General features: G+C 40.7%; 1 protein-coding gene across 11 annotated transcripts in view; it reads right to left on the bottom strand.

Annotated features, from left to right (window-relative positions):
- Window positions 1-5,111: 5,111 nt before the first annotated feature.
- The window catches only part of Pbrm1 (polybromo 1), a 107,491-nt gene continuing 98,380 nt past the window's right edge, over window positions 5,112-14,222 (bottom strand). For 9 of the 11 annotated variants that reach the window (XM_036199921.1, XM_036199910.1, XM_036199913.1 and 6 more), the window contains 4 exons: window positions 11,912-12,067; window positions 8,743-8,813; window positions 8,431-8,647; window positions 5,112-6,528 (listed from right to left, as the gene is read on the bottom strand). In XM_036199921.1, the coding sequence (XP_036055814.1) occupies window positions 6,356-6,528; window positions 8,431-8,647; window positions 8,743-8,813; window positions 11,912-12,067 (617 nt within the window). In that variant the 3' untranslated portion in view covers window positions 5,112-6,355. The remainder of the gene's footprint in view (window positions 6,529-8,430; window positions 8,648-8,742; window positions 8,814-11,911; window positions 12,068-14,222) is intronic. The other 2 variants (XM_036199920.1, XM_036199919.1) reach the window with 1 other exon arrangement.

Below are 14,222 nucleotides of genomic sequence, written 5' to 3'. Positions count from 1 at the left end.
GATTTTAGTCATTCTGTGTCTTCATAGTCTCATTTTTGCCCAGGCTGGCCTTAAATTCAAGGAAATCCCTGCCTGTGCCTCCTTAGCACCATTAAAAATGTACTCTTTCAAGGGGGCTGGAGAGATGGCTCAGTAGCTAAGAGCACTGACTGCTCTTCCAGAGGACCTGGGCTCAATTCCTAGCACCCACATGGTAACTCACAACCATTTGCAACTCCAACACCTCTTCTGGCCTTTGTCAACACTGAACACATGTGGTACACAGATATACATGCAGGCAAAACACCCAAAACATTTAAAGAGACAAACACTTTTTTTAATGAATACTAATCCTTTAGCAAGTGCATCTTAGTCCAAGAATTGCCTTTACAAAGAGTTCTCATAGTTATACAATCTCTATTTGACTATATCCCTAGTCACTATTGAATACTTCACATAGGGTGACTCCACAGGTCACATTTCCATCCTTTTCCAACTTGTAAGCTTTTGCTAGAGCAGGGGGGTTTCTTAGTCACTGCATATTGCCCAGCTAGTGCTCTAGTGCAGGGCTGCACACCTACTGAAGATACAAAGCTAACATACAGTCGAGTCAGACAGTCTACTAAAGGCAACCAGGCAATGTGACCCCAATATAAGTTTAGATCACTAGTAGAAAAAGGACTCTCCATGTTTGCAAGTAAGAAAATGACCTACATTCTAAAGAAAAAGTCAATTTCAAAATATTACGAAGAAAGAAGCTGGTGCTCAAAGGCCATGGGGTAACAGGTTGGTTAGTTATCTCTGCCACAGACACTTCTGGTGGACCCAGGAGGAGCAGTAGTTCAAGGCTAGGCTGGATTACATAAAAACCTGACTGGAAAAAATAGAACCAGAACGTCTGAATTTTTTTTTTTTTTTTTTTTTTTGTCGGAGCGGAGGACTGAACCCAGGGCCTTGGTTCCTAGCAAGCGCTCTACCACTGAGCTAAATCCCTACCTCACCCCCTTTTTTTTGGTGGGCTGAATTTTTTCTAACAACTTTTTCCTGTTTTAAGTTTGTCTGCTAATGTTAGGATCAATTCAGTGTAAAGAGTCATAACTGTTCAGATTGCATCAGAGTACTATGAACACAAAGTTCAACTCACTTTTGGTCACCGTTAATGATCAATACTACCAGGGAGAGAAATGTATTGCATATAATCTGTCTACTTGTGTCAATCAGAGTGCGACTCCAACCTCAGAGATAACTTTATATCGATATAGTTGCTGTGTAAGAAGTTGTGGTATAATTCTCATTAGTGGCTACACTTGCAGTTCTAGACGCGAAGAGTACTCAGCATACCAATACAACCATTAGCCAGCTTGTTGCTATAGCTCCTTCCCTGCCCGTCCCTCTATCTCCTCTCCATCAGTTCTACTAAAGAAGAAACTTTCGAAAATGGCAGAACAACTTGATTTTGACATTTAATGTAAAACATTTTCAGAGCACATTAGTTTGGAAGCTATGAGTAAGCACTCATCTTTGTTAACCAAGGTGCAAATATTTTTAAAAATTAAAAAAAATTATCTGTGTGTACCTGGACAGTGGTGGTGCACGCCTTTAATCCCAGCACTTGGGAGGCAGAGGCAGGTGAGATTTTGAGGCCAGCCAAGACTACACAAAAAATCCTTGTCTTGAAAAACAAACAAAATTGTATAGCTAGGTGGTGATGACGCTCACCTCCAGCAAAGACAAGCATATCTGTGAGTTCGAGGCCAGCCTGGTCTACAAAGTGAGTTCTAGGACAACCAGGGCTGTTACAAAAAGAAGCCCTGTCTCAAAAAAGAAAAAAATTGTGTGGGGGTATGTGCACATGTATACAGGTGCCAGAGAATCCCTTGGAGCAGGAATCACAGGTAGTTGTGAGGCTCCCATTATGGGTGCTGGGAATCAAACTTGGGTCCTCCCGAAGAAGAGCAAACACTTTTTTTTGTTTTGTTTTTCGAGACAGGGTTTCTCTGTGTAGCTTTGCACCTTTCCTGGATCTCGCTTTGTAGACCAGGCTGGCCTCGAACTCAGATCCACCTGGCTCTGCCTCCTGAGTGCTGGGGTTACACGCATGCGCCCCCACCGCCCGGCAGAGCAAGCACTCTTAACCTGAGTTTTCTTTCCAGCTCCCAGGGTGTAAATTTAACTTCCTAAAATATGTTCAATTTTTTAAAATTTCAAAAATTACACCACATATCCTAACTTATTCTAGGATGATTTGTGTGTGTGTGTCTGGGGCAGTACTAGAGTTAAGCCTATGGCTTTGTGCATGCTAGACAAGTTGGGTCCATCCTTTTAAGAGACAGGGTCTTACTAACTTATCCAGGCTGGCCCTGAACCTGCAACCTTCCTGCCTCAGCCCCTAAGTGGCTAGATTAAAGGTATGAGCCACTGGGCCAGAGAGATAAAAACTTAGCATTTATTGTAAGCCTCCACTGTGAAACTACGGAAAAACAAGGCATCTGGAGCTTCACTCTTTCATATGAATTAATGGGAAAAGTGACTACGTTAGGCATACAGTAAGTAACAAGGAAGGTTATTTTTATCTGCCTTGCAGTTCTGTATTGTAAGACTTATCTAAATCCCTGATATTTTACCTTAACCACATTAGTCTCTGTCTCTGTCTCTGTCTCTCTCTCTCTCTCTCTCTCTCTCTCTCTCTTTTGGGTTTTGTTTGGAGTTTTTCACACTGAGTTTCCTCTCAAGAAAAGTGAATTCTTGGACCATGGAGTTTTCCAAGGCAATTGTTCTCTGTGTAAAGGAATAACAAAATGTCTTGCCACGTCTATGAACAACCACCAAGACATGAGTTCATAATACCCCAGATAGGGGAGAGTAATAGTCTGTTAATTTATTCAGTGCTGAACTTTTCAGTCAACTGACCCAGCATACTCTCAAATTAAAAGGAACAAAGACATTTAGCAGCATTTGTTTGTGTAGGGCTTGAGTAGAATGTTAGATATCAGTGAGCCTTCAAACTATGCTCATGGGCAAAGGTGACTGTATCCCTCCCTACAGTTTCAGGACAGAACCACAGGGCTTTGCAAAGTGGTGTTAGCAGAAAATGGCTAATTTTAACATTTTCTACTAAAAGTATAACACATCTTAGCCAGGCAGCGGTAGCTCACGCCTTTAATCCCAGCACTTGGGCAGTGGGAGGCAGGCGGATCTCATGAGTTCGAGGCCATCCTGGTCTCCAGAGTGAGACCCAGGACAGGCACCAAAACTACACAGAGAAACCCTGTCTCAAAAAACCAAGAGTATAAGACATCTTAAGAACTTGTAGACATGTTACAGATTCGCCTGGACCACTTGTTTTATGGTCCCAGATAAGCTATTTAAAATGAGTACTCTGCTTTTTGATAGAGGACGTACTTCCCTTACTGCCTACCCTCACTTGTGCAATCCTGAGGACATGGTAAGAATTCTTTGACTGCCAGCCTGAGGATGTGAGGTCTGTCAGGCTGCAGCTGGGGTCTGCACATTGCATCCCACCCTGGCCAGAGGCGCTTTCTTCCTTGAACTGGCAGTTAGTTCTATCTTCCTGAGCATGAATCAGGGCTTGCACGGGTTTTCTTCATTCTGCTCAAAACATCCGACACAGCTTTAACAGAACCACCAAGCCTGGCTAATCCACATCACTCTGCAAACTCTTGTCTTTATTTGGATTAAAAAGCTTTGATGAACAAACATATGATACATACACGGGATAGAACCAGTTACCACTGAAACTTCAGATAATGATATAGTACAGAAAATAGAATAAACCAATTTTTAATCATGTCTTGGAAATGAACGTTCAAGCTCAAAGTTATAACATCAATTTGGGGATTTTACACAAGTGGCCCTCACCCCACCCCAGTTCAGAAGGGGAAGGCAGATTTAGTAAAACCAAGGTCTTTTAAATCAGTTGGCTGATATTTTAAACCTATAGGTCCCCCAACTCAATATAAACAAAATTCTTCATAGGAACTTACGTTTTGAAAACAATTAGGTCATTATATTTCTTAAGTCACATTACTAAAGTTCTTAAGTCATGAGAAAGTGTATTGTTTACTTGTACTGCCTTAAGTCAGGGCTTTTTCTTTTTTTGAAGATGGCTGATCTCAAATCTTATATCCTAAGTAATAACTGGTATTCTCCAAAAGCATGATTCTAAAATAAATAGTATATTAAATGGTTTTAATTAATTAATTAATTAATTAATTAATTGTTTTTTAAGCTTCATCAGGGCCTGCCTTAGTGATAGATACCCTGTGTTGGATTTGTATTGCCTAATGGAACCTGGGCTGGCTCCTGGTTCCTACAGCACCAATACACCAATGCAGGAGCCAGGAGGAGTGCTCTGGCTCCTAGTGCCCCTGGTTGCTGACAGTGAAGGGTTTTTAGAGGCTCCTCAGGGAGCCTCATCTAAGCCTTTAAAAGGGGAAATAAAATGAATGCATGAAATAAATAAATAATTTAACCAAAATTAAGTTTCTGGTTCTTTGGTGTAATTCAAGGATACCTAAAAAGAAAATAATCTGATTACATTACATAGTCCATGATGAGTCAATGGTCCAAATAACCAGGAATCAAAGATTTATTTAATTCAGTTTAGCAGTAAGGTACTGGCATAATCTACAGTACATTTTTTAAAAATTAAAATTCTTTAAAATACTTGATGAAAATTGAGATCCAGTGGTTGACTATTGGCATTAAGTTATAAGGGTTCCTGTATTTAAAGTAGATACCAGGGACTTCTTTCCATTATATACTCTCATGATTTATTAAGCATGGCAATTACACACGAGTACTGATTCATTATATTTTAAAGGAAAAGACTGTCTTGACAGTCTTTCCCAGTCAACAGTGGCAGCATCAGCACCACACAACCATCCTATTAGAATAAAGCAGGTTTAAAAACAGACCACCATGTGAAATGCTGCCACCTGAACATCCTACACTGCCTCAAAATGTTTATTCTAAGGCCGTGTTAGAAAGACATAGTTGTGGCTATTGAGTATTACAGCACTTGCCTTTAATCCCAGTACTTGGGAGGAAGAGGCAGGCAGTTGTGAGTTTGGGGCTAGCCTGGTCTACACAGTGAGTTCCAGTCCTGCCAAAGCACATAGTAGGACCATGTCTCAAAAAAAGGAAAGAAAGAAAGACAAGGTCACCACATCCAAGTGTTTGGGATCTGTAATAGTCTTTTTCTGTGAACATTTTCTTAAAAGTATAATTTCCTTTTCCTATAATCCAAAGCACAAGCTGAATTTAAAAACATTTTAGAAAGTAGTATTTCTGGTTGAGAATTCCAACCTTGAAACAAATAAACAAACAAACAAAATACCACAACTGATACCAAGGAAATAAAGAATCCAGAGCATCTGCATATGTAGGCAGTCTACCCTTGCACAGTTATGTCCAAGACACAGCTTGTGTCCAGTTACATATTTCTTAGGTTAGGTATTATGCTTAAAATAAACCACCTCCATGCATCCTTCAGTACTTTCTTCAATGTTTTTCAAGGTAACAGATGTAAAGTTTCAAATCATATAACATGAAGGTATAAACTGAACCATAAACAAATCAAAAGTACTCTTAAACTTACCTTCCAAAACTAAATAGATCTGAGCACATGTTCTGCAAAAGTCACTGACAATACAGATGTCTAACTCAGCACAAAGTTACTTTTTCCTTCAGTTATACTAGTTGTGGATGGATGCACAGCACTGACTTTAGATTTCTCTAGTGTTGGGTCTCTCACACATCTACAGTCTAAACAACCTTTCAAAGCATGTCATTTTAGCTGTAAGAGAACTTGCAGATACTTAGACATGTGAAACGTACATATACACTCCTCTAAGATGTAAACTAGGACCAACTTCACATTTCCTTGTCAATTTAAACTAATTTGTAAACTGTTTTTTTTCATTGCTTTTTTCTTATATGTGTGTGTGTATATAATATATATATTTATAAAAAAGAAAACCAAAACCCCCAAGCCAAGCCAAACCCTTTGATGATTTAAGTCCATTAACAAGTAAAGATAAAACTATGAATATATATATATATATATATATATATATATATATATATATATATATATATAAAACCAATTATGAAACTGGTTTTAAACAAAGGAAACATATGCAAAAAAATCTTTGTGTATTTGATAGTCAACTTAATATAACAAAACCAAATTGAAATAGCTTATTAAAAGTGTCCTTATATAAAAATGGCCTTGTGATGTACAGTAAAATGCAATAAAAATTATCATCCTTTGTTCCTCCCTCCCACCCCCAGTAACTAAAATGGCTACCGTTCCACAACTCTTTGCTTCTATAGAAGAAACACAGTGATGTGATTAAACATTTTCTAGGTTGTATGCTTGTCGAATGTTGAGAGTGTCCCGAAGCATTAAATCCCGAAGGCGCCAGAGGGCATCTGCCATGGTGGTGTGTGCCCCTTTACTTTTGAGCCAGTGAGAAGGTAGGCGGCTTTCTTGTTCTTTTGACAAATGGACATCCCGTCTTCTAGCTGAAAATTTGAAGTATAAACAGAGAGACATTAGAATTTTAAGATAAAATTGATCCCCAGTTTTAAGGGTTAATGTATTTACTGAAACAATACTTATTAAAACTGTGAATATGTGCTAAAGATTATAAATCATAGCAAATTTCTTCTATTAGGCACTGTTATCTTTTTTTTTTCCGAGACAGGGTTTCTCTGTGTAGCTTTGCGCCTTTCTTGGAACTCACTCTGTAGCCCAGGCTGGCCTTGAATTCAAAGATCCACCTGCCTCTGCCTCCTGAGTGCTGGGATTATAGGCGTGCGCTACCACTGCCTGGCTGATATCTTCTTTTATTTGGCAATGATTGATACTTTATTGTAGATACCCCATGGTAACAATTATTTCAATGTTATAAAAGATAGGGAAAACATACCTAATATTCTTAAAAGAGGTAACATTTCCTAGCTGGGTTTAGAAATGAATAAGGAGCCAGCAGTGGTGGTTCATGACTTTTATCCGAGCACGGAGGAGCAGAGGCAGTTGGATGTCTATGGTCTACAGAGTGAGTTCCAGGACAGCCAGAATTACACAAACCCAGTCTCAAAAACCAAACAACCCACTCCCCCTAAAGATAACAAACAAACAAACAAAAACCTGAATAAGGGCTGGCTCAGTGGCTAAGAGCACTGGCTGCTCTTGCAGAGGGCGGGTTCAGTTCCCAGCACCCACAGGACCACTTGCAACTGTCCATAACTACAGTTCCAGTGATCTGAAAATTTCTTCTGACCTCTGCAGACACCAGGCATGCATGTGGTGGGTGCAGATATAAAAATGCAGACAAACACCCATAAAATAAAATCTGGAAAGAAATAAGTACAAGCTGGGTATAGTAGCATGCACCTTTAATCCCAGCTCTTAGGAGGCAGAAGGAGGAATGCCAATTCAAGGAAAGCCTGAGATACATTTAAGAGCCAGGTTCTGTCTCAAACACTAAACCAAACCACAACAAAACCAAAAAATCCAGGATCAGGGAGACGGCTTGGTGCACAGAGGTGCTAGTTGCACAAGTCTGACTATAACCAGGAGTCCATTCCTCATCTCATACAAAAAGGCAGATGTGCTAGGTTTCAGGTCTCCTGGTAATTCTAAGGAAAGATGGGAGTCAGACGATAAATGCTCAAAAGTTCAAGGGGCACTCAGCCTAGCGTCAATAGGACAACAACATAAACAAGAGAGACCCTATTTCAATAGGGATAAGAACTGACTCCTGAAAGTTGTCTTCTGACCTCCATGCAACCAAAGCACATGTGAACTCCGACATGTGCATGCACACACACAAACACACACAAATTTAATTTTTAAAATGAATAAGCAGAAGCTTCCAAATTCTTTTCCAGAAACCAGGTAACGGGAATCTATCTCCCCCAAGACCCAGCTGTAGCACTCTTGGGCATATACCCAAGTAATGCTCAATCATACCACAAGGGCATTTGCTCAGCTATGTTCATATCAGCATTGTTTGTAATAGCCAGAACCTGGAAACAGCCTACATGCCCTTCAACTGAAGAATGGATAAAGAAAATACGGTACATATTTCACTATATACTGCAAATACATTGTTGAACTAAATGAATAGCTTGGTAGACTAAAGAAATATACTTCTCAGTTTTTTTCTTTTTAAAATTTGACATGCATCCTAATGCTCAAACATCTGAAAAAAGTCAAAGTATTTGAGAAGATGCTAGTATGATATAGCTGAGCTTTGATTTTTGCGTCCATTTTTATTGGCTCAATGTGCAAAGAACCCCCAATCTATCCTACGAAATCTGTAATTTATTTTACTGGTATAAGAAACAGGGATGCTGTATAAGAGTCAGCAGTAATGACAGGACAGGGAGGAAATATATTTTTCATAAGGCTCTCCTTACCTGCCAGAGTTTGGTCCCACTTGCTAATGCTGTTGGAGTCAGCACTGAGTCCTTCAATATATTTCAGGTAGGCCTCTGAGTGGAGAAGCCTTTGGGTCTTTGGTGGGGGAGCCACAAACATGGGTGTTGTTGGCTGTTGTATGACAGGGGGGCCAGTTGGATGAGGACCAGGATATGGAGGTGGTGCCTGCTGCCCGGGAGGCCCCAAAACTCCTACCTGAAGGATTAAGGCACAAAGATAATCTTGCACATGTTCTGAGAAGGCAAGGACTGAAATTTTGAATCCAAGGAAAATCAAACTAAGAGGCTCACCTGTTGTCCATAAGGACTTCCACCGGGTGCTGGAGTCCCTACCATGGGGGCCACTCCTTGGTTCATCACGCCTATAATTCAGAATGCAATGGCACAATTAGAGGCTCTGGGTTTCACTGACTGAAAAACTGACAAGAGCTGATACCATTTAGAATGCCAGCCTACAAATGTACCTTTGCCCTTGAGTGTGGATAGGAACCGTAAGTACCCCCAAACAATCTAATTAGGAAATTTATGTTCTTTTGTTTCTGGTTACTTAAAGCACAGTAACAGTATATTTTGTCAGAGGTACATTAATTATTCCAGGCTTAGAATGTTTTGAACCCTGCAGATTCTAGGAATACCCTGGGTGAGCTATAGTCAGAACACACTTCTGTTTTCAAGGCACTTTTCTGACCATATAGTCTCATGCAATTGGAGCCTGTGGGATCAGGCTCAGCAGTAACAACCACTGTACTGGGGCAGGAAACAAGAGCCAAGGAAGAGCAGTTTACCTGAGCTTTGTGGAGGCTGGAGGCACTACCTTAATATTCCTTTGCAGGCCACCCAGCTGGCTCTACCTCGGGGACTAATGCTGGCAGACAGAAGGCATTTCAGTGGATGATGTGGAAGCAGTGTAGCCTTGTTGCCATCACTTCGGATTCCAAATGACAAAGGAATAGAGACGTCATGGCCCTATTCTCTCTGGTAATCACTGGGTAAACGTCCTTTGGTTCATAAACAACTGTTGTCTCACAGGCCCTTGTTGATAACAATGAACTGTCCTAAATTTAGTTTTGAAGGCAATTTTTATCTCAGGGCTATCTGTTTGCTATTAACAAAACAAAAATAGCCAAGGAACATAGTTTATCAAAACTAACAAACCACAACCAAACCACTTAAAGCTGTTCCTTAAAGCCTAAGTCTTGCTAGTGATATGGAGAGGAACCAGGAGGACTAGCTTCCTAGTCTTCTGTCCCTCTGATTAAAATGCCGATGTTCTGCTGTGTATGTGAGCTCACACCTGTAATCCCAGCACTTGGGAAGCTGAAACAGGAAGATTGCTGTGAATTTGAGGCCAGCCTGGGTTAGATAGAAACTGTATATATCTCTCTCCCAAAGCTAGCATTTTGACAGGCAGAAAATCGGTCATTTGAAGGTTCAGAGTTCTTAAGTGTCACTTCCAGAAGTACAAGACATTTTATTTGTTAGAGAGAGAGGAAAAAAAAATTGCAAAACAAGTTCCTGTTTTAAAAGGAGGAATACATCAAGTCTTTGCAAGTATAACCCAATCACTGTGACAGATGTGTCCTTCTTTATGACATTTGTCCTTATGGTGATTTATGAACTGAACAAAGAAGTTTGTAATGGCAGGTAAGCTGCTGCTTCAGCAACACATTAGTAAAGCCATAGTCACGGCTCCCTTCAGGTCACTCTTCTACGTTAGACACTACAGACTTGGAGGCTCCCAAAACTAGCTGTATCACAGATTTGCAGGACAGCACAAACAAATCAGCAACCCCCTCGACTTCCTATTAACAAGTACCATGCCTGGGGTAGCCATTGCGAACATTAGCCAAGACAACAGATAGGCCTCTTGAAGCTCAAAGCCAGATCAGCTGTGCATGGGTGTACAAAGAGTTCTGTCTCCCTGACTATTATCAAGTGTGCTGTGCTTTCTTTCAATGTAGTTTAGATTCTGTAGACAAAAGAATTGAGGATCACAAAACACAGCTGCTATAATGGGGTGTGTACTTGCCTTACATAGGACTTCTATCAAGTGCTATATACATTTAGAAGGTGTCAACTCCAGTAAGGTTTTACTGACTGACTCAGAGAAACCTTGTGCCAGGGTATAAGAGCAGATTTAGGGCCAAGTTCATTTGCCATATAAGAAAAATTATTTTCTGTTTGACTCCTGGTGACAGCATCTAACATGAATCACCACATCCAGAATGGAGTACAAATGCCACAAACATTTCTTCCCTTGAGAACATTGAAAAGAAAAGAAAAAGCTTATTCTCTAAGGAACACAGAGAATGTGGATAAACTGTAGGAGGGGAATACATGCATGTCATCCCTACACTTGGGATGGTGAGGCAGAAGAATCCTGAGTTCCAGGCTGGCCTTGGCTACATTAGCCAGATCCTATCAGAGAGAGGGAGGGAGGGAGAGAGGAAATAAAAAAGAAGTGGTATGGTGGAGTCAGCATTTGTTTCCCTACACACTGCTGGGTTCACCCTCTGAAATATTATTTGGAACCATGGAGAACCTTATGGGCAGTGGGTCCAAGCATAATGCAAGTAAACCTGACAGCTTCCATCCACATTTCACCTGGGTTTTGGCTCTCTAAGATGACATTTCAGTAATGGATCAATTGCCCCTCCAAGTCATTTAAAAATCACATTTCTCCTAACTAGATTATAGCCAAAAGCAAGTTCTTTCTGCATATGATGGAAATTATTATGGAAACTCATGGTTTTCCAATCTTTCAACTTTGATTATAAAGTGAAACAATGTGGTTCCTGAGCTCCATCTATATATTTCTACATAAAACAACTTTTGGGTTCTGTTGACAAGCAAGTATGTCCATAGCTAACAGGGTGTTACATAAAGTGTTCTTCATGTTTGTTAAAAGACTCAAGACTAAATCAACACAACCTCCTTTCCTTCCTACATTTTGTTACAAAGTAAAGGATTTCTGAAGAGTTTCACATATGCTATTGTAGGATCACCTTAAAAGGGCTGTTGAGGAAGAGATGGTGCAGGGACTCTATAATGAAGACCCTGTGAGGTAAGAATTTCACCAGGTTAAGAAATGTACTCGGAGTAAAAAGTACTTTTATATAGGACTCTGAGCTAGCAATTTAATGATAAGAGGTTGTGGCCCTCAAGGCTTTTCAAACATATCATATCTGATAATGACTCATGCCTCCTGCTCCTTGGTCTATGGGTCTGGCCTCTGCAATGCATCCTGTGCTGCTGCCAGGTAGCAGATGCACATGGGCACAGGTAGTATAGTAGGTCACCTGTTCAGCATGTAGGATGGGCCCTACTGCTGACAGCTCTGGGATTCTTACTGAGGGAAGCCTGGCCACCATGGGCAGCCGGTGCCTCCTGGAAGAACTGGCTGAGGGAGGAAAAGAATAAAAAAATGAGATTAATGAGTGAATGAGGATGAAGTTCTTACCGGGTGGTGGGATGCCTGGGAGGCCAGGCACACCTGGCGGAAGATGGTGAGGTGGAGGCCCCCCAGGGTGAAGTGGCTGCATGCTGCCCATGCTAACAAGGCCATCAACTGGGCCCTGCAAAGGTGGAAGGCCTGGCGGATAGCCACCCATCATGCCTTGAAGGACACAACAAATTTCAGACATGCATCATTAACATGCAACATGAGCTAAGTAATAACAACCCCCTCCATGCACTACCAATGAATAAAGCACCCTTAGTACTGCATGATATAACAGCAATTAGTGCAATTATTTTGTTGCAGTAATGAACAAAATAAAGTTATAAATATGAAACCCAACATTTTTGGATGAATTAGTACTTAGTAAATTATTGTTTATATTCTCAATAAGCTAAACATAATGTTTTCATTTAATAATAAAGAGGAGTCCTAGTAACAGCTTTTCCCAGGTCAGAACTATTGCAAGCTGTTCAAACAGTGACTGTTCTGCTGCCTGCAACTCCAAGAGATCAGTACATACCCCAACACTCCACTCTGCCCACACTCACATCCCTATCGTGGGTGCACATGAAGGGAAATCAGAAGGGAGGGAAATGAGGTGCACAGTCCTGATCACAAGGCATGGTTTCCCAGTTTGGGGGCAAAAAAGGTTTCAAGACTTCTTCACATCCTCTTCCTCCCTTCTATCTCCACCACTGCTGTGAAGAATGGGTTATAAGGGCTGGAGAGATGGCTCAGTGGTTAAGAGCACCAACTGCTCTTCTAGAGGTCCTGAGTTCAATTCCCAGCAACCACATGGTGGCTCACAACCACCTGTAATGAGATCTGGTGCCCTCTTCTGGCCTGCAGGCATATATGCTGTATACATAATAATAATAATAAATAAATAAATCTTAAAAAAAAAAAGAATGGGTTATAAGACTTCTTCATATACTCTTCCCTTCTATCTCCACCACTGCTGTTAAGAATGGATTATGTTAAGGTTTGAGCTGGAGAACAATTCTAACATCCATCACAATGAATAATATTTCATCTTTAGATTTCAGAATATGTTAAGGAGAAATCTAAATCTTCTCAAGCCAACAAAAGTCCAGGTCCCTAAGAAACAATATGCAGCAGGCCTGAAGGGGGAACAGCTGGAGAATCAGGCTCTGCTCACAGGAGAAGAGGCCAGCTGTCATCACTGTCTCCAGGTTTACAAATTTCCTCGTGTAAACCTTCTGTTGATGGAGGTTTTAACTGAGGTACAGAATTCCTATGAACAGAGGCTTTTGTTCTTTTCCAAGCATACCATCAAATGACAAAACATCTGCTGGCTAGGGAAGTGTTAAAACAAACAAGTACTTTTTGAAAGTGGGGGGGTGGTAAAATTATTTTGGTAAGGACTCACCTATCAAAAAAATAAAAACAAAACACGACTCTCCTGGAATTGTAAGAGTCTGAATGAATATAAAGCTCCCCCTGGAGTACAGTCACTTTTAGGCAGTTTCTCACATAGGAAGGCCAAGGCGTAGCACCAAAATCCTCTTTGAAGACAATTTCAGTTTTACTTTGAAGAGGTATTAGAAACCAATTATTTGTACAAGTTTAGTCTTTTAAAGCTATGGCATACCAAAACCCTGAAACTGACTCACCTTGCCTCCTTAGTTATAGCTAAACTGGCTAGAGAAACTTACAATTACACAAAACAAATCTGAAATATTTGTATACATGACATAGAATGCATTTCAGTTTTTAAGAGTTCAAGGTTAAAAATGACTTTGAACAGATACCATCATCTTAAACATGATGAGATCCAATGTTGCCAAACTGCCCTTTCAACACGCCACCAGGTACAGCTTTTAAGGATAAGTAGGTGAGAAATTGAACAATGTTAGGAGGCTTTGCTTTCAATTACAAAAGCCCATCTGAACGCAGCTGTCATAGGCTGTGGTTGAAGATTAAGTTATTAAGAACTGAAAGACAGGACACTTGTCTTCATTAAACTGTACTTTGGCATTTATTATCCCAGTCACATGTGTTCAAATGAGCTTCAATGCTTGTAAGCAAAGCTGGTCTCAGACAACAAGAAGGCTAAGGCTCAGGCCCTAAGCAACCTATATTCCATGAAAAATCCCCCTCTAAGCTGCAAAGCTCTCACTGTGGACCAAAATCTCTTTACTGTAGAGATTCTGCCCTTCACTCCTGTGGCCCAGAAGCCTGGACAGTACACCTTTAGTAACAGAGCAGTGGTCTTCTAGAGGGACCACCTTCCTCAACCACACAGCTATAGGATGCTATTCCCCAACAGGGAGCTAAAATGCTGCAGCTG

The sequence above is a fragment of the Onychomys torridus genome, chromosome 9 (genome assembly GCF_903995425.1).
Source record: "Onychomys torridus chromosome 9, mOncTor1.1, whole genome shotgun sequence".
NCBI classification, from domain to species: domain Eukaryota; kingdom Metazoa; phylum Chordata; class Mammalia; order Rodentia; family Cricetidae; genus Onychomys; species Onychomys torridus.
This window is presented reverse-complemented; position numbering and strand designations above follow the sequence as displayed.